General features: G+C 38.3%; 1 protein-coding gene across 3 annotated transcripts; it reads left to right on the top strand.

The window, feature by feature from the left end:
- Positions 1 to 2,620: 2,620 nt before the first annotated feature.
- Positions 2,621 to 27,442, top strand: MATCAP2 (microtubule associated tyrosine carboxypeptidase 2). Of its 3 annotated transcripts, none has more exons than XM_072412189.1 (7): positions 2,621 to 2,817; positions 12,843 to 13,507; positions 15,988 to 16,131; positions 20,268 to 20,400; positions 24,054 to 24,359; positions 25,871 to 25,968; positions 27,009 to 27,442. In XM_072412189.1, the coding sequence occupies exons 2-7, from the start codon at positions 12,944 to 12,946 to the stop codon at positions 27,168 to 27,170; spliced, it is 1,407 nt and encodes a 468-aa protein (XP_072268290.1). In that variant the 5' UTR covers positions 2,621 to 2,817; positions 12,843 to 12,943; the 3' UTR covers positions 27,171 to 27,442. The 3 variants fall into 3 exon arrangements, with proteins under 3 accessions (XP_072268290.1, XP_072268289.1, XP_072268291.1); XM_072412188.1 differs by lacking the exon at positions 2,621 to 2,817 and adding an exon at positions 9,091 to 9,400; XM_072412190.1 differs by lacking the exons at positions 2,621 to 2,817; positions 25,871 to 25,968 and adding an exon at positions 9,093 to 9,400 and having other exon boundaries at positions 27,009 to 27,148.
- Positions 27,443 to 27,731: the final 289 nt, after the last annotated feature.

Here is a 27,731-nt window from a genome sequence, read left to right as displayed (position 1 = left end):
CAACCTCAACTGACCTGGCAACCTGCAATGCTGTCCATGAGCTGATTTTTGAGGACTGCAAAAAAGATAGCCCAGATACTTGACATCTCATGGGAGAGTGTTGGGTTTGTTATCACCACTATCCTAGACATGCGCAAGCTTTCAGCGCGGTGGGTGCCGAAATGTTTGAACAGTGATCAGAAGAAGGAATGAGTTGAAGCATCCAAAGCCATTTTAGGCATTTTTGAAGCATTTTGGCTAGGTTAGTGACTTGAGGATGAAACCTGGCTCCACATCCATGATCCTGAAACCAAGGAACAGTCAAAGGAATGGTGCCACAGCGGGTCCCTGCAGCCGAAGAAGTTCTGAACCCAGAAATCGGCCAAAAAAGTAATGGCGTCCATTTTCTGGGACAAAGACGGTATTTGTTGGTGGACTACCTACCTCAGGGCTCTAGTATCACCGGAGAGTATTATGCTAACCTCCTGGACCAGCTGAAGGAGACAATTAGGACAAAACGCCATGGAAAGTTGACAAAAGGGATCCTTTTTTTGCAGAACAATGTACCTGTGCACACGTCCAACGTTGTGGCTGCCAAATTGAACACCCGAATTTGAAGGAACACCTGAAGGGGCAACGTTTTGAGAACATTTCTGGCGTCAAAGATTCTGCTGAGAGCTGGTTTGTGACCCAACCAAAGGACTTTTATTTGAACGATCTAGAAAGTGTGCAACTATGCTGTACCAAGTGCATCAGTCTCGGGGGAATATGCTGAATAAATGTGTTATTTCAAAACCCTGGCTCTCTTCTTTCTGGGCAAAGCCAGGAACTTCTCAGCACCCCCTTGTATTCCTATTATATTGTAAAAGAAGTAAGAATATGTTCCAGGAAGAGGTGGACTAGATGATAGGGCAAAGCAATTATAATATGCTATGGGGTAAGACACTGTATATACTAAATGATATATTTCTGACTGGTGACTTTATTATGTATTTTTATTCTTTTCATTTTAACACTGTGTTGAAAATAAGAGTGTGTTTATTCCTTCCATTTTAAGATTGAGATTCCAGTTTTTACAGATGAGTAGATTAAAATGAGCATAGGATCTGACAGCTAAACTAATTTGTATAGTATTTGTCTTTAGGCTAGACTGCTGCAAAAGAATACTCTGTTCTCTTCCTATTTGTAATGTTTAGGTCATAGGGAATCAGCATTCCTTACACTTTTATCCTTTTCCTTTCTGCCCATTTTCTGTCCTCTGAATGCTAATATTGTTTCTGGTGTTCAACGGCTCAAAATTCCACAGTTCACAGTCATTTCAAACTCAAAACCTTGTGACTCACACATTTAGCTTTTTACATCCACATGTGCTATGTAACAGACAGAGTGGAAAAAACAGCTTTTTGAAAACTGCTGGATGACGTACAGCCTGCTTTACTGTGCACAATAACTATCCAAATTATTTGTAGGGTTTTAAAAATGCAGGTCTGAGTATAGAACAGAGAGGAGGAAATGTGGACAGGTGACATAGTTATGTTAATGACAGGCACTGTCATTGTATTGGTTTAGTTACTAGTGATTCTGACAGTACATGTGATTATTGGAAACCTTGATGGATACAAAAGCTAAAAATATACAGAATTTGCTAATCACCAAGCATATACATACGTACAGTGTGTCTCCTTACATTGAAAAGTATGCCGGCGGCCATTGTCTTAGCTTACATCCTCTCCCACACAGCAGGAAGAATCTTTCTAAAAGGAATAAAAGGCGGGATCCTATCTTGGACAGTCTCTGAACCAGGTGTGCATGTTGTGAAATTTTACCAAACCTCCTATCCCAATGACAACTAACAATGACAAATTTCAGGTTTCACATCTAACCCGGTGACCTTTTTGAATCAGTCATGATTTTGGAATCGATGAGAGGTTTGGCAAAAATGGCCATGGCTTTGCTACAATTTACATCTGTATAGATGATCTTGTGGGGAGAGGGCCTGATTTATTAAAGCTCCCAAAGACTAAATAAAATATCATAGGAGCATCTGGGTGATTCAGCAACCCTGGAATGGATCGGGTCCAGGTCCATTCCAGGTGTGCTGGATCACCCAGGTTCTCCCATGATAGTCTAGCTTCCCTGGTCTTGGATAACTTTAATAAATCAAAACCAAGAGTGATGTGTTCCTACTTTCAGTTAGTAACTGAATATTTGGTAACTATAGCAGTATTTGATCAAAAGAGTAAGTTGCATTTTTATTGTAACACAGTTTGCAATTACCTGGGCTTCTGATTTGTACTTCTGAAAGTCTAGTCTCCATCCAAACATACATACAAGCTCCAATAATATGCTCTATTTTTATTACATTATAATAAATCACTAAAATGCTTTTTGGCTTTTCCATTCTAGTTGCCGTGATTAAAAGCATGTAATTTATATAACACGGTATGGTATTTTGAGTGTGTTAGGTAAACCCGATTTCCTTGTGTTTGTTATTACATATAACACAAGCCAATAGACCTGTGCAGTTTACGGTACAATGTCCCAGTGTTTTGTGCATTGGGTGTTAGTTCTGTCAGCTCTGAGCATACATTACCTTTATTTCACATTCTGTTTGCTTTTCAGTCAACGCTGGCTTAACAGAATAAAGCCCAGGCATTACCATGGTTGGATAAACCTGATATTGTTGTAATTGGAGGTTACCAATCAACACAGTGATAACCTTGTTCCCTGTTGTATTGAAATACATTACAGCTGGGAGTGTTAATGGATTTCCTGGTTATTCGTAGTTCACTCTGGCAGAATATGGGAAATTCTCTCATTAATGAAAGAAAAAAGCACGTAAGTTTGTGGACTTTTCAGTAATGTTTTGTATGTTTTTTTTTATAACTAGTATCTAACACCAGTCTGCAGTTATATTATACATGTGCCAATTGTATGGCAATTTCAACCAACTGTGAAACATTCAAAGGGATAGACTCAGAATTTCAGTAAGAGTTTCAGGCACTTATTAATTTTTCAATTTAAAGTTGCTGGAAAGTAATTGAAAAGAGTCAGAACTGTAGCTCCTGGTTCCTAGTATTTATCATAACAAAAGCACAATATTAAACCACCTATCAGATTGTCACATTTTTTAGCACCAGCATCAAAATTTTAGCTTTATCTTTGCCCACAAAGCTGATTGCAGTATACATTGAATGTTTTATGTTTGTTAGTAGGTTTACATTTTTTAATGTTAGTCATCATCAGTATGCCAGTGCGCTATAAAAAATTTTTTTTTAATAATATTTATGTAACCCTGGCACAGTATGAGTTATGAGTTACTGTCCAAGTTGATTTCCTGGCACATGGCAGTTCATAGATTGCATTTGACCTGCTTTGCTTTACGCTTTTTTTTTTTTTTTTATTTTTTTTTTTTTGTTTTTTGACAGGGCAGGTACATTTAAACTACCAGCAAAGCAGGTTATATGCAGCCTTTTTAAATGTGTTGTTTCTATTGAAACTCTATGCAAATTTAAAAGTATTTCAAAAGAACGTCTATGGACGTGCACCCTAATTACATACCTAGCTGCCTGTTTGCAAGATTTCCTTGTGTACAATCCCAGCATATTTGGCTGCGGGGAATGAATTAACTCATACAGGAGTGCGCTGAAGTCATATCATTCTGGACTGGATAGGTCAAGATGGCTAAAGACCTGAACCCAGAGGAGGACTGGGTGAAGATGCTGCCCCCAATACAGAATTTGTGAGTGTGTTTAAAAATTGTAAACAGATCGGTACAGTACCTTTATTTTATTGCAGAAGGGACATTGCCTGATTTTTTTGCAAAAAAGACTGTCTGCTCAAAACTGTTTTACTTTAGAAGTTTACTTTAGCTTTATAATGTATGTGAACCACTTAACCTCCTGCTTGTCATTTCATAGCAGTGGAAATGACATTTGGACCTAAAGTGTATTTGAGGCTTTATTTACACTTGTGAGCAGAAGTACTGCACCCATTACCACACTACAATACATAATAGTGTCAGTGACACTTGACACTGTTACGTGAGTGCCACTGCAGTGCCATTCATGCTAAATAGCACTCTAAGGTGCCATTCAAGCAGACTGGCATTACAGCGCACAACAAATCATGGTGACACATTACTGTGCATTGTCATGTGATTGCACACAAAAAAGGGTCATACATATATTTTGTACATTGCTATCAAAGTTTCTTGCACTTGTATTGCGATTAATATTTATATTTATTGAAACAACAATTCAAAAATGAAAATAAAAGGTTTCCACTACAAGCATCTGAACACGTTTTATTGTACCTTGATGCATATTGGTGGCATATGTTGAATACATGTTTTAGGGTTAATCCTATTCTTTCCTAATGGGAAACATGCTTTACCTGAACTGGTAATATACCACAATGCATACATGTGAATAAATGTGTATTGTGTTACAATGTTTTGAGAAAAATGGGTCAGGTAGGAAGATTGGTGCAGCAGACAACAGGTAGGGAACAGAAGGAAAACATGTATTGTGCATTCTAAATGTATTAACTAATATTGTTTAAACAAACCAGCAAACAATAAGTCTTTAGTGCATTGTTACACAGAAAGTAACACAAAGTGCTATCTATCCAAGTTATAGCAAATGCTTGCCTAGCCTCTAGTGAAAAAAACTGTTGTGTATTTGTTGGACCTGAACTTTGATCAAACACTGTTTTATGGCTTAACTATTGAACTATGTAATTCCTACCAAACAATGTTTTGATACCTGCTCCCTAGCAGTAAAGAGATTAATGTACATACATACAGGACTATACAAATTAGTTTCTTGGCAACCTATGTTTGTTTTTTCTATTTCAAAAAGTGGCAGTGTATTGTGTTGTGCATTGTTCAGAAACATTGTTCTAACACTGTACATTTGACAAACTAAAATCCAGCCTATGATAATCTGGTTCCTTCAGTTTTCCGGCATAAATTTCGGATTGCATTTTTAATACAGGGAATGTAGTACACGATTTGGCCACTTATGTTTTGATGGCGCTGTTCTCCAGAAACAACTGTTAGGTCTTGCTTGCTACACTAAAAACATGTTGAGACGTCCCTGCTGCCTGCTCTCCTGAAACTGTCCCAGATGTCCGCGGGTGCGGCGAGAGGAAAACTTGCCTGTGTGTGGAGGTAAGTATAACTTTCAAAAATCTGGCACTCCTCCTTCTCCGCAGAGAAGGAATCTATACCACTTGGTAAAAGGGCAGTTAGGCTGTAGTTATGCAGTTTCAAGATGACAATACAGCATAAGGTTACCAGCACAGCCGGTACGAACACGTATATTTTTTCTGCTGCAGCACTTTGCGACTGTCATTGATGGGGCATATCGCTGCACTATACAGTTGTACTCCTCTGATGAGAAACTAAAGTACTACTCTGACCCAGCAACCCTTTGTAAATTATATACCACTGAAACCTTATGTTGTATTGGCATCTTGAAACTGCATAGCTACAGCCTGAACTGCCCTTTTACCCAGATGTATAGATTCCTTCTCTGCTAAACAGACCATACAGCCTATGTAACAACTAACCTGAGGAAGCCATATTTTGCCAAAACGCGTCGGGAAACATGCGACCGTAAAAGGTTCTATATTATATATACATTTATTACTGTATGATGTCAGAGAATTTGATGTCTAGGATGTGCATCCTAACCTTGTGATTGACAACAAGAGTTGGGATATACTCAAAACCTATGGAATTTGTAGTAATTATGTATGGATCAAAAATGTAAAAATACATAATTACATTAATATTTTGAACTTTGAGCCTCAAAACCTCTTTCTTTCTCCTTACATATGAACCACAATATTTTGCTGTATAAAATTAATAAAGCCCTTTTTAAGGCTATCTACAGATGGTTTTTTCAGTCAGTTACTTTAATAACAAGGCACCTGGAAGCATTCATTAGCAGTTTTGAAAGGTGTTTGTTTGGTGCTGGTTGACATCAATTTGCATCTTTTTTGTTTGTCTTGTATTGGCCCCAATGCATCATGTGATATCCCTTCCCTGCTGTTGTATGCCAAACCAAGAAAAAGCTATCTTTTTAGTCTTTGGAAGCAGTTTATCTGCAAACAGTCCTGTGTTAAGGTGCGTACACACTTCCAATTTTTATCGTTCCAATCGAACGACGAACGATCGATTGGGCAAAAAATCGTTGGTAAAAAAGTAACCAACGACGCCGACGAACGAGGAAAATTGTTGGAAACGAACGACCGGACCGGCGGATCGGATTGGGCGACGATCGTTGAACATCGTTCGTGTGTACGGTCGTTCGTTGATCGTTCATGGTCAGAGCATGCGTGATGAACGAACGTCCGTTCACTTTCCTGTCGTGCACATAGTTCCTCTATCGCTTAAACGATCGTATCTATTGTGTGTACAATATCTACGAACGATCGTGTCGTTACCTCTATGTGCAGGATCGGTGCTATACGATCGTTCATATATATCGTGCAGGAACGTTCGTCGTTCGTTTTCCGACGATAATAATTGGAAGTGTGTACGTAGCTTTAGTGTTAAATAAAGTGTCACAAGAAATGCAACACAACCACTCTATGGTACAATGCAAAATCTCAAAAAGTGATTTCAACCTCTCAATTTTGTTTCTGTGATAACAGGGTGGTTTTGGTTGGATTGTTGTTTGATAAATTGCTGTAAAAAACTTGAATTTGTCCTTACTCTTCTGACCTAAAGCATGTGTAAGTTGCTAAAAAAACAGACAAAAATGTTTTGGTGCCTATGCATCCCATGGCATTCCCTTGCCACTTAACTATTACCAGGGCTGTATCTACTAAGGGGCAAATTGAACAAAGGGGTCTGTACTGAGATCTGTCACTGGGGGTCTATACTGAGGTCTGCAATAGGGGTCTGTCACTGAGTTCAGGACTGTAATTTTTTAAAACTGTACCCCTTTATTTAGTGCCAATTAGCCATGCCCACGTTTTGCTACAGTGTGCTATGCTTGATTTATTTTGCATTCTCATAGCTGTCCCTCTTTAAAAACAATCGAGATAGCAGGTATGCCTATTTGCACCATGCTCTGCTGCTGAGTTCCTGCTGACAACGCTGCACACATAATGACTAAAGCTGCATACACACTTCCAATTATTATCGTTTGTAAACGAACGACGAACGATCCTGCACGATATCTGCGAACGATCGTATAGCACCGACCTTGTACATACAGATAACGACACGATCGTTCAAAGATGTGTGTGTATATATATATATATATATATATATATATATATACACACACACACACACTCATATACACAATACAGCCTGTATCGAACGTTCGTTCATCGCGCATGCTCAGAACATGCACGATCACTGAACGACCGTACACACGATAGATGGTGAACGATCGTCGTCCGATCCGCCGGTCCGGTCGTTCATTTCCAACGACTATCCTCATTCGTCGTTCTTTCGTCGTTCATTTCCAACAATACAAATTGGATGTGTGTACGCAGCTTAAGCCATTCCACCATTACTCCCCCAGTTCTGCCACTAGGTGCATTCAGTGCTTATGTGAAGTTGGGTGGATGAACATTCATAGTGCTGGTCTTTCCATCTTTTAGGAAATGGTAGCATCCAATGATTTTGTGTTTAGGGTGTCCCTATAGAAGTGCATAGTTAGGGCTGGGGGAGGGGTGTAGGCGCCCATCAAATGAAACGTTGGCCCAGGCCCCCAAATGTCGTAATATGGGCTTGACTGTCACATACTTGGTCTTGTACTGCGTAAGGTTTTGAATTGCAGGGGAGGGGCTTAACACACTTGGAGTTTGCATTTAAAGTGAAGCTGCCCCAGCCTAAAGCTACATACACCTGTGCAAAAATTGTCGTTGGAAAGGATCTTTCACAATCCTTTCTAGCCACCAAAGGCTGCACGATGCATGAACAAGTGCTGTACATACAGCACCGTTCTGCTCTATGGAGAGGGGAGGGGGGAAAACGACAAAGTAGCACCCTGCTGTGCGCTCTCCTCCTTCACTTCCAATAAGATCGTTCATTCTATCGTCCGTGGATCCGCCAGGACGGTCATTTGGACGATGGATGACGAGTGCTGTACACACGCCAGATTCTCGTCTGATATCATTAGAAGTGTGTACGTAGCCTAAGATGCATCTAAGGTAAGATTAAAGCTGACATTAGGGTACCTTGAGGTTGCTTGCAGGTACCTGGGTTAGACTTCCAATCCATCCCTGCAGACCCAAAACAGATTTGGGGCTTTACCTTCTCCCCAAGTCAAGCTCTAGCCCTGCACACTCCAACATACAATCCACGGTTTGTTTGGACCTTTTGAAATTGCATGGTTATCTAATGCAGGTTAGTGTCATTGTAATGTTTTTAAAGGCAAAATAAAGAAAAACATCAGTACACTTATCAAAAGAATTTGTTATTTTGTTTAAAATGACCAATCTTAACCAGGGTTTTTCAACTGAGGGCTGATTGATTTCCAATTTGATGGTGCATACATGTTCTGCGGTTAACACCGCTTGGTAGACCCAGCTGAACAACTCTATTGATGTTTTTATTGTCTGTATGGATGGTAATATAGCCACAACTGTAAGGGGGCATTCTTTCTATTGGCCTCCATTTTAAGAGGCATTTTTCCCACAGACCATCCAAAAATTGGGTTTAGCAGGGGTTCCTGAGATCTGGAAGTTATTTGAAGGCTTCCTTAGGAGTAAAAAGTTTGTTTAAGGCTGGTTCAGATATTCTTGTGGGTTTTTACCACATCTACTGTACCGTACAGCTAGGAAGATCATTTTTTTACTTTGTGGTAAGAGGAATGATGTACAGGCAGGTGAGTGTTCTGTTTTGCTGTCAGTCCACAAATCTGAAATGAACTTTATACTACAACACTGCAGTGCAGTTTATTCCTTTGTTTACACCCCTATGTGTTTGTTCCTTTGCCTAACTTTATTTGGTATGCTATCTATGGCTCCTTTTTCCTCTTAGTTGTTCAGTGAACTCTGCTGGCATACACAGCTTCTAAATGTTCACTTGTAGAATTAATTCCTATTCATTTGGTGTGTGACGTGTAGCTAGCTGTTACCATGGAGACCAAGGTAGAGCTCCAAACCACTCCAGCATGAAGCCACTGTTGTCAATGGGAAAAGAACAATAGCCACAGGCTGAATGTCAGGGAACAGTCAGGCTCTCCATCTGTCCATACCTTTGGAAATATACCAGATATTTTCATGCAATGCACCAATCTCATCGACCAACTGCATCTAGTAAAATGCTGGCTCTCTGTCAAATCTCTTAGTAACAGCAGACATCCCTAGAAGGTATCATAATACAGCAATTATCAAGAAGCTGCATGGTACAGATATAAGAAAAACATGATGGAATCTATCTGCGTTACTGGTGAGTAGATATGAAGATATACATTTTCTTTAGAAAGATTCATGATCACATATGTCATTTTTTATAATATTCTCCTATATATTGGTAATGTTTTCGCTTGTTTACAATCCATTTTGCTGACGCAGTGCAGCACATTTAGCAGACATTACATGTAGCCTTTCAATTAAAATCACTACAAATGACATCTGTGCGGGATGGGTAGAAAAATATATTACCCCCCACTGCCATAAAATTTAATATTAAACATGGTGTAACAAAATTACAGATCAGGCATTGAAACAACAGTATTAAAACACCAAACGTAATGTGTAATCACTTGTGGTCAATGATCAGCTACTTGCTACTCCAACATAATTAAGGTTAGAAGATTATATTTTATTAATACCTAGGAATTCCACACTTGATGTTGCTTTCAATTAGCTGCATGATGGTAATAACATTTTCATTTTCGGTAAAGAAAAACACTCTTGACATCTCTTCCTTGCTAGGTGCCAGCTGTCATGCTGATCCTATATATTCAGTAGGTGCTCCAGAGTTTGCATACATGGGAATTGTTGATGCATTTGTAGACAGCTCCCATATGTGTATTCAAATATGAATCCAATGAAAGGCTGCATCCAATAAATGCAATACGTAGAAAAGCAGGTAAACAGGGCTGCCGTCCACACTACATCATTCAGGTAAATAGGATTCTTTCTGATGCAAATACAGAAAAACAACTACAGGAGCTCTTCTTTACTGTCTCCATACTTGTTTCAGGTCTGTGACATGAATTATGGAAACAAAAAGAAAAAAATACAGCCAGGCAACTAGCATTTTTAGAAGAAAAAATGCAATTCTAAAACCCTTTAGCATCCCACTACTCTAATTAAATGTTTTTGCCAATGATGTTTGATAATGTTTCATGTTTCTCACTATTGAAATATATGATTTGGATATGGATTTTCTTTTTTTTAGGGACTTGTTTGCACCCACACTGCATTGCTACCATTCTGGTAAATCAATCAGATAAATTAGTAGTGCAGACTTTGTGCATCATTTGTGCATAGAGTATGGACATCATTTCAGCAAAGAATATGTGCTGGTGGCATGGAGTCATTCTGCAGGAGTGAAGAGACCACTGCTTGAATCTGGTCTGGCTCATGGGCAGCTACTATGACCCAATGGATATTGTTTTTAATGTAGTTACACCTATGTAACACATAGAGGTCTATTTATAATTGTTTTCGCACAATACTCACAAAGTATCACCTAAGAATCACACATTTTCAATTGAATCTAATTACAAAAACGTGTAAATCTAAAGTGAAAACTCATGAAATTTAGTGTGATATTAGCCATCTGCCTTTGCCACTGTTATATAAAGCTCTGCATTGCATATTCTTTATACCTGGGTGTGCAGTTATCTTCTAGTACATTTTAGTCTGAAAACTTGAATACACCTAAAACACAGGCGTTTAGCAGCCACACTGCTTAGTTATACCCCTTCAGACTTGCAAACTGCTGTTATTATCTGATCCCATCCCTCCTCAGTACTGTGCGGTTTAACCCTGTGGTTGTTGTGCCAACCCAAATTCATCCTCAACTGCACTCAACCTTTGTGTCATGTGGTTGAGGTTTGCTCAATGTTTTCATGAAGTTAATGTATAAAAGGAAGCTACCAGTATGCTTTCATCCGCTTTCCAACCCTTTTCTAATGGCTTTAAGGTGCAGTTGAAGGCGCTTGCATTCATGTAAATGGAAAAGCAAAAAGCAAAAAAACCAAAAGCATTTGTTGCATTTTCAATCTACTGCAACCAGAATTGCCTGCAGCTGCCTGCACAAGGAGGTTGCCATCTGCAGGTCTGAAATTAGCCCAAGAAATTAACTAAAAAAATGAATGAATCTAATCGTAGAGAACATTCACTTCCCATAATGAGTGGTCTGTACTCCCTTATTAAATCAACCCTAATGTGTAAATGGTGAATATTAATCAATAAATGTCTACAGTCTATAGCCATCACAGCTTTCTGTAAGCAATGCATGCACTGAGTACTGTCTCATTATTGTAATATAACCAAAGCACAGAATACACAACATTCATCTTAACTTTTCCTCCAACCCTATTGTTATAGTTCTTTCTCAAATATCTCAGGCTATGCAATCACTCATCACTCTTGTATTCTACTCTTGATAGTGCAAGTTATTGCCAGACTGGACCATATAATTTGTGTCTCACACTAAAAATGAGTACAGAAAATAGTTATAAATGGAAGCCGCTGCCTCCTCTCCACTTTTGTAAATTAATTGCTTGTGTTCTCAGTGAACACTTACTGAACATTAATATTGCAAAGCAAGTCAAATACAATGAGAAGTGTCTGTATAGTGCTGCCAATTCCTACCTTGTCCCTGGACAAATGTGTTTGAAGATGATCCCTTGCCATGAATAACTTATAAGAGGGTATACAGGAGTCACTTTTAAAATCAGCACAATTTGCCTAACTTCTAAGCTGGGTGACCTGTCCAAACAAACAAGTGGTCGATTGGAATAAAAGGGGGTTAAAAGGGGGACTGTTGTCTTGCTAAAACTACTCAGCCTCTGCCAGCAGGTGTGGGAATTTAGGTGCCACTAATACTCCCATATTTCCAATACACACGACTACCAATGATGCCTCAGATACTTTAATGGAAAGCTGTATTTGGCCATAGACAATTCCAAGAAAAAAAAACAAATGATATCAAAGGAGAGCAGGGTTTATTCATCTCAAAATTTTAGAGGTAAACCTTTTAGTGCTGCACTGGATTACACTATTTTATTGCCCATTGTGGACATACATGTGTCATTATACCAGTCAGGGCTCACAGTATCCTGAACAGTGCTGCATGCACCCCCTACTGCTCAAGAAATATCACCACCCATAGCACTGCCGGGAAAAAAGAATCCGAGACAACAACACCCAGAATTGAAGACTGACGGAAAACAGGTAAGTACAATGTGATAAAAAAATAACAGAAGAGAAAGGGAGCAATTCAAGAGAAGTAGACGCTTAAAGTAAACTAGAATAAGATAAAAATGGAATCCAGGTCTGTTTGTCTTCTCATGTGATCACTCTCTAAACATTATGGTTCTGTCCAAGCAAATTGCTTACCTCTTGCAGATAATCAAAGACTTGTTGAAGACTGGTTTTAAAATATGGCAAGGGCAAAATATTTCCAGTTAAATGTTAGGGAGTTGCGCTGCTCTTGCATTGACCTTTCAGGTCATGCAGTGTTGAATGGCAAAGGTGGCTGAATTATGAGATTGCATGGGATTACAGATTCTTTGGCAGGTAGAGTTGTTCCCTTACATTTGAATATGTATTTAGCTGCATTTTTGAAATTCAGACACATTCAATTGTTTGAAGTTAAGAAGAACACTTGATATACTTTATCACTGTAAATACTCTCTCTGTGTTTATTGTAGAGACACTTCACTGGCCTAAAAAGGAACTTGCCAGAAAATCAGTTCTAAATGTTGAGAAGGAGCTAACCAGAGAGAAGATAAAAGATGTTCAAGTTCTGTCTATGACCATTTTGAGAGACACATTCAGGACTGGAACAAGCAGCTACAACGTCCTTCTTCAAAGTCAAGAAGTAAAGAAACAAGTTCAAAAGGATCCACTTTTGAATCACACCAAGAAAAAGAGGAAAGGGAGCAGAGTGTTAAGTACATCACGCAGCAAGGAGTACCACAAAACTTCTTCACAAAATAATGCCTGGTTATATGCTAGGAGAAACATGTCAAATTTTATCTCCAGAACAAGAGCAGTGACTCATAAATGTCCACCAAGTATTACCGTGTCAGGCAATGGCTTAGGGTTCACTCATCGAGCTAAACCCAAATCCAAAAGGAAGCAAGTATTAACTACAGGAAAAGACACCCGGGTGTCAAAATCACTAGGGAAAGAAGACGTCCCAGCGAAGAAATTTTGCATTTTAAATGCTATAAAGCCTACAAATGTTGATAAAGAAAAGATCAAGTTTTTCAAGTCAGCATTTACTTACGATCCTCAGTTCGAGTATGCCAATCCTGCACTGCCAAATGTATTAGCTAGACACAGCCATGCCTCAGACAGATTCCTTAAACAGGTATAATTTACATTATATATTTCCACATATATTTGATATTTTACCAAAACAGCAAAAACCTAGTAAAGACACACATTAGTATAATTATGATAAACCTATTGCATACAAGTAAAAAGTAATAAACAAGGTAAAAGGTGGAAGCTTATACAATATATTTTTCTAGTATTTATAATCTCTGTTAGGTTTTCTTTGCTGCTTATTTTCTAAAAACATAACCTGGGAGGGGGAATTTTACATATTTTCTTCACTACAAGTGTGCAAGCGTTTCTATCCCGTCTGTTAGTGGGCAACAGTGTAAGTGTGTGTATGTGTTTCCCCTGACTGTGTGTTGGTTAATGTCTGCTCCATTGGTGTAGCTGTTTGTTCACTCTGGCTGTGTGTATGCCCTGATATTAGTGTGTGTGTTGCCCTGAGTGTGAGTGTTTGTGTCCCCCATGATTACATACGTTTGCCTTTACTGTGTGTGTGTAGGTCATCAACTGTCCAAAAAGTGTGGGTGGCTAGCAGCTTTTGCTACTTGGGGCACAATCACTCCACTACACGCAGGAGGATAATGTAGCCTTGCAAAGGGGGAAGGAGGTTCAGTACAACACTAAGAAGATCATAAGGATGTGAAGCTTAGCATGTACAGGTAACCTCCATTCCTGCTAACATGGAAGCATTGATCGTGTTTCAAAGGACAGCAGTAGGAGGGAACGCCGAAAAACAGAACAGTATAATCACCAAGGCTGTAAAGCCTCCTGTGCTTTTGACAGAAAAAAGAAAGTACTCTTCTCAATATTGTATTTTAATGGAAGGATTACTTAGCCAGGAGGTGTGACAATCACTATAGAAAGTTAACTGCTGGATCAAGCAACAACCATACATTCTGTCTATAACCATCTATAACTTAACCATCTATCATGCAGCTCTGTGTAACTCACCAGTGTGTCACCAGTTCACAGATTGTTTTTGTGCTATAGTGAAATTAGTGATGGATTACCATACTTTGCAGAAATTCTAAATAACAATATGAGAAGTGAGAGATAAAAAGTGAAATTCATAACTTTCTTATCAAAGCCAAACAAGCCTGAAAATTGGTACATTAGGGAACAATTATTTTATGGCATTTGTTTGGTAGATAGGAAGTGTCACAAAAGTATCCCATGAGCAAATCAAAGCAGTGAAGCACAGATGGCACATTATGTTTGCAAGCAAGCCATCAAGTATGCAGATAAAAAAACATGCCTGTAAAGTGACAACAGAGGGAGTCATGAAGTTGTAGTGAAAGGGCCCTCTGACATTCCAACTGTTTCCCAGACACCCTGAGCAGTGGGTGATGTGTGGGAAACATTAGACAATCTGTGTTTTCTTTGCCAGTTACCAGTAAAGAATTAATAGTTTCAGTAAGCATCAAATGGCTTATAAATATACAGTATGTCAAAACAAGGACAATACATGTACCCAAGCCTTTTGTTTTGGTTCAGGAAAGTGAAGATGTGATCAGGATCAGACAGGAATTTTACACTTCACCTAAGAAGGTTCATATCACCTTTTCATCTTAATAATAATCTGGAGATTTGTCATGTGTTTGTTGACTAGCTGCAGTGAAGTTCTGTGTTTGGTGGTCAGCTCGAGTTCAAATATGTAATTGGCAGTCAGCGGCCGCTAGTCTCTTTATTATCTATGGGAGTCTGAAACTTCCTTGTCTGCCATCCTAGATTCCGCCTATATTCTCTAGCCTTTTGTTTCCCATGGACCCTGGCACACATGCATGGGTACTAGTTATGCCCTTGGTTAAGTTGCCTGTGTCTAAATATTCAGTGAATGATCAATGGATTCTTTTAGCCCATTTTTTACAATTGAGCACTGTTTGGGTGCTTGTCATGTTTCATGATCTTTCATGACTGCCCTTGTATTAACCGAACTCTAAATAATATTCACTCACTGTTACAACTTTTGAAAATGCTTTCTGTTTTCCATTTCCTACAATAGTACTTGGCTGGTGGAATTTCTTTAAGTACCTTTCAGCTTGAATGCAACTATGTTTCCAATCAACCCTTGTATTTGCTTGACTGTTGTTGTTGTTGTTGCTTGACTCTGCCAAACCCAGACCCTCAGTTGCCTTGTGACTATATGAAAGGAATCTAAATAGGATTAAAGCACAAGGCCACTGATTAAAACATTTCAGTAGTAGCAGTTAGGAAACCAACATAAGTGGCAAACTCTTACAATAGGAACATAATTTATGTTAGTATATGTTGAGATAATATTAGCAGCAGCATCCAGTTTGCCAATTACTGCACCATATATGAAAGATGTCAAATGTTTATACACAATTGTGGCCTAATTAACAATCACATGGTTTATAAACCCCCTATTTTTGTATAAATTGATAAAAATAATATAAGTGTTACTTGGGTAGTTCAGCATAGCCTTATAGTACTTACACTTCATTTGCATTCACGGCCAGTCATTAATTATGTTGTATTCTTGTACAGGCAGTTAATATTATGAAGAAAGCACTGGAAAAATACGGCAGCTATGAGAAATTTGAGCAAGCCACAGGAGGTAGTCTGCTCCCAAAGAGCCGAATATGGCACCAAGTTCGAAAATACATGGAAAAAGAAGGTTGCCTGGGTGAAGTAAGTAGCTTAAAATATGCAATGCCTGATGGGTGTAATTTTTTTTGCCTGAATAATTAAAGGATCCTCACAGAATACATTATTTTTGTGCTCATAGGCCATTCTTAAATGTGGTAGCAAGCCATAATAAATATTAGGCATGAATAATCACCACTTAAAAATATCTTAAAATATATTAATCCATAGTGTTAATTATTTAAAGTCTGCTTGAATTCAGTATTGGAAGGTGAACTGTGCAACAATTGTTAAAAAAAGTAATGTATCAAATAGCAGCCTTAAAAGGATCTAAAAGCAATCTCAAAGTTAGTTAAAGAAACTTGTGGGTCCGTGGAACATGTTGGATACTGCTGCAGGCAAAAAACTTTTACAGAATTGGCTAAATAAAATATGCAAGAGAATGTTTCTTGTAACATTTTTCACAGTAATGGGAAATGGGAAACAGGTGTTCAGAGACTCAGGCGGTTCAGTGCCATTAAATACATAAGTCTTTGAGTTCTAATACTGAATAAAGTCAAAGACAGAGAAACTAGAATATTATAAAAGAATGTGCAACCCCTTAGGGCACTAAGAGAAATAGTATTTACAAATAATATTTGGACAACAGTACTCAAAAAAACTTCAAAGATAGTCCTTAAAGTGAGTACTGGTGAAAATCTATCCCTCCACAAACCTAGTCCAGTAGGTCTTGGCCATCCCAACTTGTTCTCCAGTGTAGATAAAACATTGGGAGTGGCCATCTTCTTTATTCCTAATCCGGGTTCTGCTCACACCTCCGGACCTCAAATTGGGCCTCAAATGTGTCTTTATGAAATGTAAAAAAATATTCTGATCTCTCTGCAGCCCCTTATGACAAGTGTTCGATCCCAGGCATGTGCACAAGGTGCAGCCCACGGCCTCCAGGTATATGTATCCCAGAAGGCTGTGGGATTCTCCTTCAGTCTCTACCACCACCACCGTAAAGGCAAAAGGGGAAACCAAAAAATTGAAAAAACCCATATTTTTACATTATATAAAGGGTTCGCTAAAACCTGTTTGAAGGTAGTGAAAGTGTAAGACCCTTATTAGCTTAATTGTTGCTGTCTATTTCACTTTAAGAAGATTTTACTTTAGCTCCTGTCCAGGAAACACAACATGAAGATAATGGAAATCACCTCTAAGTTAGGAATATTACATTCCAAGACAGTTTAGCGCCTGGAATAGATCCTCTTGTCAGAAGTAAAATAAAAAAAGTATCCAATTACAACCCTCAATTGCTGACTTCCTAGCAATCTCACTCTAAATTTACAGGAGCCTCCTTCAAACAAACTAGTATAGGATTTGTTTCCCCAGCACTTTAATGGAAGGGGATGAAACCCTTTTTTGGGGTTTCCTTCATCCTCCTAAAATTGCCACGCCCACTTACTTTCACGACAGACTTCTCTAGTCAACATTATAAATAAAGCATGCAACATCCAAGCATCTAAATAACCTCCATCCATTGGCATCCCACCCCTTTAGCATAACCGTAAGGTTCCTCATGGCTGTACTTTAGTGTAACATCTGTACATCACACCTTTCTCTAAAGAAGCCCAACTAGTCAAAACGTGTCAGGATTGAGACTTTACCTTATCTCTTGTTACAGTTTTGATCACTTGTTTTTAATTATGCTGTATACTTTGAATACTACTTGTATTTTTGTGATATTAACTATATTTTTACTATTCACCCTCTATTGGCATACGTTATATCATTTTCTACAATCAATTTCACTCTGATATTTAAACAAACATTTGTCCATATTTGCGTTATCCTTCACATAGCTCGCCAACTTTAACAATTTTTTGAACCCCTCATTAATCCCCTTCTGTCCTACTTCCCCGCTATATGTAAGTCTCAACTTTATTGTTCTTTGTTAGAAGATTTACTCTCTCTTTTTTTTTTTGTGACAATTCTTTAATTAGGTAATTCCCTAACTTTCTGGCATGTTGATAATGGTTGACGGGACAATTTATGATAAATGTTCCCAAAAAGAAACCATATGGCAATAAAAACAACAAAGAGCTTAACCTTTCCCCCATCTATTCACAGTCAGGAAAAAGTGTTGCCCAGATATATACTTTCAGGAAAATGAATCAGAACTATGTGCACTATATGCTACGTAGCATTACATCAAGTAAAACTCTAGGTATAAAAAAATGCACTGCAAGGATTAAATATTCTTTTTTTGCTTAGTGTACAAGTCAGAAAGACTTTAGTTGTGGTTTTTACACTATCTGATTCTTTGGGTGTGTGGGTGGGCACTGCATTGTAGAGGATAATGTCAGAACCTGGGACCACAGTTCAAAGTGTCTTAGAAAAGAAAATGTGGCGAACTGGTTTCACAGATATGAAGCCTGCAGGAGCAAGTAAATAAAGTAAGTAAAACTGCTTTTACATCCCCCATAGGAAAAGATTCCTAGGGTTAGGCTTTAAAGCTGAATTTCATTACTATAAGAAAAAATGACATTGAAAATACAGTATTTGCTTTCACTTTCAAACTCAAAATATCCACAGGAGTACTTACTTTCCACTACAAGATGTATCGGGTGTTCCAGGCTGAATGAGGGCCATCATCCTTCACCCTACTTTCTCTAATTCCAAGCTTTGACTAAACAGTAATTAAGAAGCAGCACTGTTAGAAGCTCACCTCCCTGTCACTCTGCTTCATCCTCCTATCATCATGCTTCTTGGAAACACATGAACTGGTTGATTATTTGTGCTATTTTTTCTGTTTCCACTCTGTACACCTGCACAGAGATTGATATTAAAGCGTACCTAAACTCCGAATTTTCACTTTACAAAAAAGGGTAGACAACCCTGTTTTTTTTTTTTTTTTGTGCAACACCCTTTTTTTTAAAGGGTGCCTAGGCGATCGAGAATGAATGGGAGCGCAAAGCCTCCCAAGATACCTACGTCATGTATCCCAGGCCCTTGGGTGCTCCTTTTGCACATGCCTGAGCATGCAAAATGAGATTGTCAAATTTTATTTCCATCCTACGCCACCCCATCTTGCGCCTGTGTTGGGTGACGTAGGATGAAGAACCCAGAAGAAGAGGAGAAGATGGCTACACCTGGAGCGCCGGTTCCGGGACGATGTGGGACCAGATGCAAGATACCCCCGGATGGATCAGACTGCCCTGCGGGATTGTTTTTTTTGGCAGTTTTAAGTTTAGTTCCTCTTTATCCTCCCTAGCGGTAAACCCGAGTCACACTCTGGGTCACTTTTAACTAAAAGAAACCCCACTTACATTGTTCTGGCGCTGTCCCCCGGCGCCCTGCTGGTCCCCACAGGTGCTGGGGACACGTCCTCCTCCTCCAATTTCCAGCCGCGAAGTGCAGAGACGAGATCTATGAGGTTTCCCGGTGACGTTGGTACATGCGTCTGTGGGGGCGGGAGGATCGGCGAGAAATTCAAATAGTTTTGTATTGGATTCAATACGAAATAGCTGTATTGAGTCCAATACAAAGAAATATTCATATAATATATATATAATTATATTATATATGCTACTATACAGTTACATTACATGTTTAAATATTTTTTTTTAACAGATTTTTGTGTTTTGTTATTTAAAGTTTATTAATAAATTTATTAAATATTGGTGAGTTATGCCTAAGAATTACAGCCTACAATGAAAAAAATATGAAAATTTACATTTTCTTTTGTTTCTTGTATTTTGAGTTTCTTTTGATCTTGTATTTCTTATATCTGCCTACAGTTCGTGCCCATTTTTTTTTTAATTCTAAAAAAGAATGCAATTTTGCATACATTGTAACTCTGTATGAAGCTAGTGTCTTTTTTTAGCTATTAGAACTACAGATTTTGTAGCATTATGTTGTTTTTCAATAATGGGACACCCATAATTTGCTTTTGGTGTCCATCATACACTGAATAAGAAATTGTATAAAATATAGAATCAGCCGTTTCTGGTTCCCAGCATTTGAGTAATCATTATTAGGGAATAATTTCAGTTCTTGTGGAGGCTTTCTTGCTTGTATTGGCTGTCAATATGATATAATTATTGTGGCTCTTGCATTTAGATAAAAGAATATAGGATAATAAACTGCTCTGTCAGGCATGAAGGTTGACATTGACACTCTTGTTTTCCATGTTCCAGATTGTAGTTCACCTTACAGATGATTTACTTTCACGAGCTTCTATGACAGTTGTTAATGGACGTCCAACATTGACTATCAATACGTCTACTGCACGGGAACAGTGGCTTGAAGGGATGCTCAGACATGAAATAGGTAAGAAATAGCGTGACTGGAACTGCCTACAGACATTAGGTGGTGATTAGCCTTTCATCCTCATCCTGGCATGAAACATGCAAGTTTGCATATGGTGAACCTGCGTGTTTTTGCCTATGAAGCAGCAAGGGTGAGCACTATGAATACAGACCTGTTTAAATGAGAAATAATACAACATCAATCTAAAATCCGGCCATTGATAATCTGGTTCCATCAGTTTTCGGGCATGAATTTCGGATCGCATGTTCAATACAGGGACTGTAGTACACTGTTTGGCCACTGATGTTTTGATGGCGCTGTTCTGCAGAAACAGCTGTTAGGTCTTGCTTGCTACACTAAATACAGGTTGAGACATCCCTGCTGCCTGCTCCCTGGAACTGTGCTAGATGTCAGTGGTGCTGCGAGAGGAAGGCTGGCCTGTGTGTGGAGGTGGTTATAATGTTCAAAAATCTGGAATTTTCAAAAATCTGGCACTCCTCAGGTCCGATGGTTGCCGGATTTTCGAATGTCAACTGTATTTATCAAGTCTGCTTAATATTACAATACTTTTCTGAAAAAGGGACTAGATCTCCCCTTTTTGGTGGTATAGAAAAGACTATTATGATACAATATTTCACATTATATCTGACCATTTATTTTAGTGTTTATTTCTTATTTAACTATTCACCATTAGAAGCTTAAAAAAGTAAAACAAATCTTCTACACAGCTCTTTGAACTAGGACAGCACAGTCACTGTGCATTCCTACACTTTACATTTAGGAAGAGCTCTGATCTAATCAGAGAATATTTTGTTGAAATCAATAAATACTACCAATATAAACTGTATGCAACAATACTAACCATCACCACTAAAAATGTGTCTGTACCCAACCTCTCTTACCCAATCTCTGCTGATTAGGAGCAAAGATTTACCTTAGCAGACATTCAGTAGTCACATTCAACTGGAATTGTTTTTTGTATTGTTGAAGATAATTCACACCCTATCCAAGCTGCCTCTTCAGTTCTGGATAGGCTGTGAATGTCTTCAACATTGCAAGAAAGTACTTTTAGATACATAATGCCTTGGATAAATAAGAACCTTTACAGATCTGGTAGCGGACTCTAAATCCTTGCATTACATATTATTGTTATTTTTTGTTTTGTTTTTGTTTTGCTGGTTCTGTCCTAATCAGCTCTACATGCTTCTTTTTCTTTTTCATGTTAAACCTTGCTTTAAGCTGCGTACACACGGCAAATTTTTCTCGCCCGATAATCGGTATCGGCCAATTATCGGGCGAAAATCTGCCGTGTGTACAGTCGGTCGTCGTCCATCGTCCGACGACCGTCCTGGCGGATCCATGGACGATGGACGACGACCGATCCTAATGAAAGGGAAGGGGAGAGCGCGCAGCAGGGTGCCGCTCCGTCGCTCTCCCCCTCCCCTCTCCATAGAGCATGAACGGTGCTGTATGTACAGCATCGTTCATGCATCGTGCAGTCTTTTCTCTTTGGAAAGGATCGTGAAAGATCCTTTCCAACGAGAAAAATTGCAAGTGTGTACGCAGCTTTAGACTAACTAGACGAAGGCAACATCTTCCATTGTCTCACAGCCTTGATAGAAACTTTTGGTGGCAGTTTATGTAATTCACCTTTGCAGTTTTTTAGGGTTTTTTATGCTCCATGTTTTCGAAATATATAGTGCTCAATTGGAACAGCATTATATTGTATTTAGAAAAAAAAACACAACTAAGATTTTTCTCTGTAATTTACCCATTTCATTGTTTATACCAGTGGCGGTCAACCTAAATGATTTATGGAGCCTAAAATGCGTCCCCTGACATAGCTAAAGAGCCTCATATACCTTTTAGTAAATGCCAACTAAAGTAAGTCATCTGTAACTGAAGTCATACTACTTGGGGCTACAGACATTTCTGCAGACTAACGACATGCTTTACATGCAATGGGGCAGATTTACAAAGAAAATGCACACAAGATGGGCAGCCAAAAGCAATGTGTAGTGTATGATCGATTTATATGTGCACATTGTTATGGGTTAGCCTTTCATACTCAGCTGTTCATAAATGAGCATCCAAGCTATAATATGACAGCATACACAGTATAGGCAGTCATTAATGCTTTCTTAAATATTGGGGTTCGTCTATGTATGCACATCATCACTGCTTTTGGCAAATCAGCCTCATTACTAGAAGACACCTCTATGATAGCCCTGTATAAAATAATTTTTCTGTATTTTGTGCTCCAATAACCCCTTTAAAATTCCATGTGCCGTGTTTGATATGTCTTTCAGCAAGACTTATTATAAAAAATATCTGAAAACATAAAAAGGGAAAAGGATAAATATCAGAATAAAAGTATGTACTTCAGAAAAAATAAACCAAACCATTTAATTACTAGCTAGTCTAAAGAATATTTTTTCTTCCCTTCAGCTTTAGTAAGGACTCAGTAGGGACCCAAATTATTATTATCTTCAGGGGCATTAAAGGCTGCACTAAGTCCCAAAAGGGCACCTGCAACCCTCAGATCACAGGTTTGGCAGGGATTTGGTCAAACAAGTAAGTTGTATGAAATGATCCTCACTTGCCTGGGCTATAACTCAGTATAGAATTTTTTCACCAAAATACCTCCATTTGCCTAGTACATTCCAGGGTGTTTCCGTGTAAAGAATGTGGGAGTTGTCACTGTTTTCTATTTTTACCTCTGTGTTAGTCTAAATCCTAATACTGTTTCAGCCTTGGTAGAATACTTCCACTGGAAATGTAATACCATTTTTATCCATTGTCCTCTTTCATATTTAATAAACTGAGCTTTTTGAATTATATATTGCAAAAAGTAGTAGTTTGCAATCATTCATGGCAACCAATTTGCAACACAATTTTCACACCAGTGAGATTTAGTTTTAGTTTACATTTAGGAGTACACTTAAAATGTTTCTCTTTCTTTTCTGTTGGTCTTTTTAACATTTTTGCAGTGTGTGCATAACCCTTTTTTTCACTCTGTAGTAATAATTTTACAGTGCACAAACACACATCATTGCAAATGTGCATTACAATATGAATGAATAGAGGGCAAGTATATGGACATGCAAACAACAACCAACCAAAATAAATTATTACTACTGAAGGAGGCTATTGTTTAACTAAACTGGAGAAAAAGTGAGGTCAATGACCTGGCTATGGAGTTTGTGATATGTAATGGGGTTACATGAATCACAAAACTGGGTGAAAAACATTACAAATAATTGAAAATCAAGACAGGTTATCACTATTACACAAATTAATTCCACCTTATACTGTTTAGGTTTCCATGCTATAGGGGCCACAGATTCAGCTTTTTCACTACTCTAACTCACAATGCAAACTATGTGCCTGCGCACTGCAGGACCATAGAACATATTAGATGCATGCAGTTTGTCGTACAGGCACCAGCACTTCCTGTGGAACTGCAATGCATGGCATGCATTTAACGAACAGGTCGGACCTATGCAGGAAAAAAACTGAACACACAGTCTTTGGAGTTTTGTTCACCCGAGGGTAAGCCAGTCTGTGTGAGGAAGAATTATAATGTGTATTAGTGATGAGTAAAGCCTATAGGGTTGAAGGTGGGCACCAACATTAAATTACTTATCATTTTAAAATGTATCTTTTCTGTGCAGGGACACACTATTTTCGAGGCATGAACAATAATCAGCAACCTTGGAATAATAGCAGTGGTCGTAAGAAGTATGGTTTAAAGCCAATCAATCCTACAGAGGAAGGTCTCGCAAGTATACATAGTGTGTTATTTCGAAAAGATCCCTATCTGTGGAGGGCTGCCCTTCTATATTACACTGTATACCAAGCCAGCCACATGTCTTTCAGCGAATTGTTCCAGGATGTGGGTCAGTTTGTTAAAGATCCAAACACACGGTGGGATTACTGTGTACGGGCAAAAAGAGGTTGTACTGACACATCACAACCAGGTAAATGCAAAACAAAAATTGCAATACATTAGTTGGGGCTCTGACGGGTTTGACTTTGTGTTGAAGGCAATAACTTGATATTAGTTTTGTTTCCGCAATAATGCCAAATTCATAGATAGGTGCATTTTATCTGCACTTGCAGAAAGAGGGGTTTTGCATTATCATGGACTTTCATAGAAATGCAAGACCTGTGTAAAGTGGGAGCCAGTTATCACAGGCTTCTAAAGAAACTGGAGTCTTCTTAAAGTTTTAAACATACATGAAAATAATAAGATTATAGCAAAGCAGATGTCCTGCTCTCTTACAATCCAATACATGGTGCATGAGCAGCCATTTGCCAGGATTGAGCACAATTACCTAGGGCAGAAAGAAGTTTTTTTTCCCTGTGTATGAAAAGGGGGCTTTGGCAAATAAACTGGGCAGTGGCAGAACTAGCGGAAGATACGTACTAGCAGTGGATGATTACAAGCAGTAAATCTTTTATTATGCCTTAAATGGGATAGGTTCCCTTTACTGTAAATAGCTTTACAGTGTGCTCACTCTTTCTGTTTGTCATTATGCTCGCTGTCTGCACATGTACCCTGCAGTGGAACCTAAATATCTACCAGTGATGACTTTTTCTCTCACCCTAGTACCTATCCCTATCATTGGCGCCCTTGCCATGGGAGTGCTGTAAACATATGCTTATGCCACTTATGCCTAAAAATAGTTCTGTTTAGAACAGGGGTGTCAAACTCAAATGCACAATGGGCCAAAATTAAAAACTTAGACAAAGTCGCGGGCCAAACTTAAAACTGAATTAGCACCGCTACTACAATTCCCTGCATCAAGAAAACAGTCCAATGCAGGGCTTAATGTTATGAGTGTTCGGAACTCCCTCTTCACTGAAATAGCCCCGCTACTATAGTTTCCTGCGTCTATAAAACAGTCCAATGCAGGGCCACACATGGGCAGAGAGGCCGTTGGTCTATAGACGCAAGTGATGACGCTACTACAATTCCCGGCATTACTTGCGTCTATAAAACAGTCCAATGTGGGGCCACGCATAGGCAGAGAGGCCGCTGGTCTATAGACGCGAGTGATGACGGGAATTGTAGTAGCGGCACTATTTCAATGCAGCAGCGGGCCAGCTACAATTCATATTTAGGATTTTTATGGGGGCCAAAAAAAAGGATGTTGCTGGCCAGAGTTAGACACCCTTGTTCTAGAACATTCAGGGGCTAGAGCAGTAAATGTCACTTTTCCCACACCATCAGTTAACAAGACCAGAAACCAGTTACTTCCAAAATTCCAAGCTGACAACTCCTTGGAAACCAAAACCATATTAGAACGATGGATGTGGATGATGTTGTTAAGACATCTGCTTCTGCCCTTACAATTCCCTATTACCTGTCTAAAAGAGAACAACATTTCACGTTGTGGATATGTAACTTGGCATCAAAGCCATGCCATGCAAATACCTATGCATCTATAAGGCTCTATAATTCTTAGCAATTTTTAAATCTTTTCAGGCTGTTTCAGTAAAGATCAAGTATATCTTGATGGGATTCTACGAATACTAAGGCACAGAGAAACCATTGATTTCCACCTGTTAACATCCATGGGAAAGGTATACTTTGTGCTTCAGCTATATTACTAAAATTTACAACAACAACAAAAAAAATGCAACCATTTGTATTTATGTTTGGCCTTATGATTTATCTAGATTTTAGGATTCACTTAGAATTCTATTAAAGCAGCCTAGCATGACAGTGCAGCTTTCTGACTAATATATTATTTCTACTCTCCAATGCATTTTTTTCACGTTGTACCATTAAGTAAAACCCAGCTCCAAAAAGTAGATTGTGTTTGAAAGTCAAGACTGCATGCTGAGTGAAGAGGACAACTTATTTAAAAGCATTCGGTGCGAGGCAGAAATGCAGAAATTTCAAACCCGTACCAAAGAGGTTGATGTACTGATAACTGCAAGTGGATCAGGATAATTTATTATAGACACAAAGTCGAGGAATGTACTTGGGTATATTTTTAAAGCCCCACCTTGTTGTCAGGTAGAAACCACGACCAGGTAACATTTTTAGGTGTATTTAAGCCTAACACCTGGACTGCAGATATAGTTTCTGTGGTCCTCTGTAGAGGATTCTATTAGTATAGGTTATTAGTATAGTATTAGTCTCAACAAAAGCAAAGGACTTCAAAGGCACATATATTTATATTCTTCACACTTTGAATATTACATAAAAACATAATGTATTGCCTTTTTTTAATACAAAAACAATTAAATAACTTGTATTTAACAGATCTCATATTATACTTAATTGCATCCCCTATTTCTTTCAGTGCATTTCACAAATAATTCTTCTGCTTCAGAAAACATAAAGATAGGGTATAATTTAAACCCCAGTAGATCTTTCCTTTTCATAATAAAAACCATGTTGCTGCTTTTTTTATACAGTACCACCCAAAGTAACTAATATTGTGACCAAGATTTAGTACCTTATATTTTAAGAATGTTGGCAACATAGTAATAATGTAAAAAGTATGAGACATTTTTTGAAGGTAGGTAATATTGCTTATTAAAAATTCCTATAATTTTTCGCTGATGTGTATTGTTTACGTAATGTTCTTAAATTTATATAATTTCTATCTAAGGTTTCATATGAGGATTTAGACCGCTTGAAAGACCTCGCTGTTCTGCACAATGCCAGAATTCCACAATTTCTCCAAGACAGGAGTCGATATATGGAGTATTTAGAGAAGATTATGGAGGTGAATGAATTGACAGATGAGGAGCTGAAAATGCTTATTGCTTGAAAAATTCAATGTTCAATTTTCTTTATGGCTAGACTTCACTGTAGAACAGTTGATCTGGACAACTGAAAAGAACAGTGCAATACTTTTATAAACTATAATCAAAATACAAATAATACATTTTGAGCTTGACATGTTTCACATCTTTCCTCTTTCTATTCTTTATAAAAAATGTCTTTATTGTTTAATAAAAATAAGATTTATCACTTTTAAAAATGTTATTATTATACTATCAAGTGTTATTATATAAATAAATGTGCACTTTAGAAGTTGGATATTTCTGTTCTATAACAATTTATTCTCTCTTTTAAGCAATGCAGAATGAGAATCTCTTTATTGGGCTGAACACATGTATATAATAAAGCCACTTGTTCCCCAAAAGCAAACACTAACAGCAGTATGGCTAATACACAATGGCTGGTTACATAAATGAATCCTAGAATGCCATTTCTGACCTGCTACACCTGTGCTAGAGGCTTGGTGATAACAAAATAAAAAGACTTTAGAGGCCTATTCTGACCCTTATCTATGAATGAATAAATGACAAATGAAAGTCCACAGTGT

The sequence above is a fragment of the Pyxicephalus adspersus genome, chromosome 5 (assembly GCF_032062135.1).
Source record: "Pyxicephalus adspersus chromosome 5, UCB_Pads_2.0, whole genome shotgun sequence".
Classification (NCBI taxonomy): domain Eukaryota; kingdom Metazoa; phylum Chordata; class Amphibia; order Anura; family Pyxicephalidae; genus Pyxicephalus; species Pyxicephalus adspersus.
This window is presented reverse-complemented; position numbering and strand designations above follow the sequence as displayed.

Bases quoted from the DNA above. Each gene is read 5' to 3' on its own strand.
- MATCAP2 (XM_072412188.1), top strand. From the start codon at position 9,376: ATGATGGAATCTATCTGCGTTACTG. The intron at 16,132-20,267 runs GTAAGTAGCTTA...TCCATGTTCCAG, and splicing joins AAGAAGGTTGCCTGGGTGAA to ATTGTAGTTCACCTTACAGA. The intron at 25,969-27,008 runs GTATACTTTGTG...TTTCTATCTAAG, and splicing joins TGTTAACATCCATGGGAAAG to GTTTCATATGAGGATTTAGA.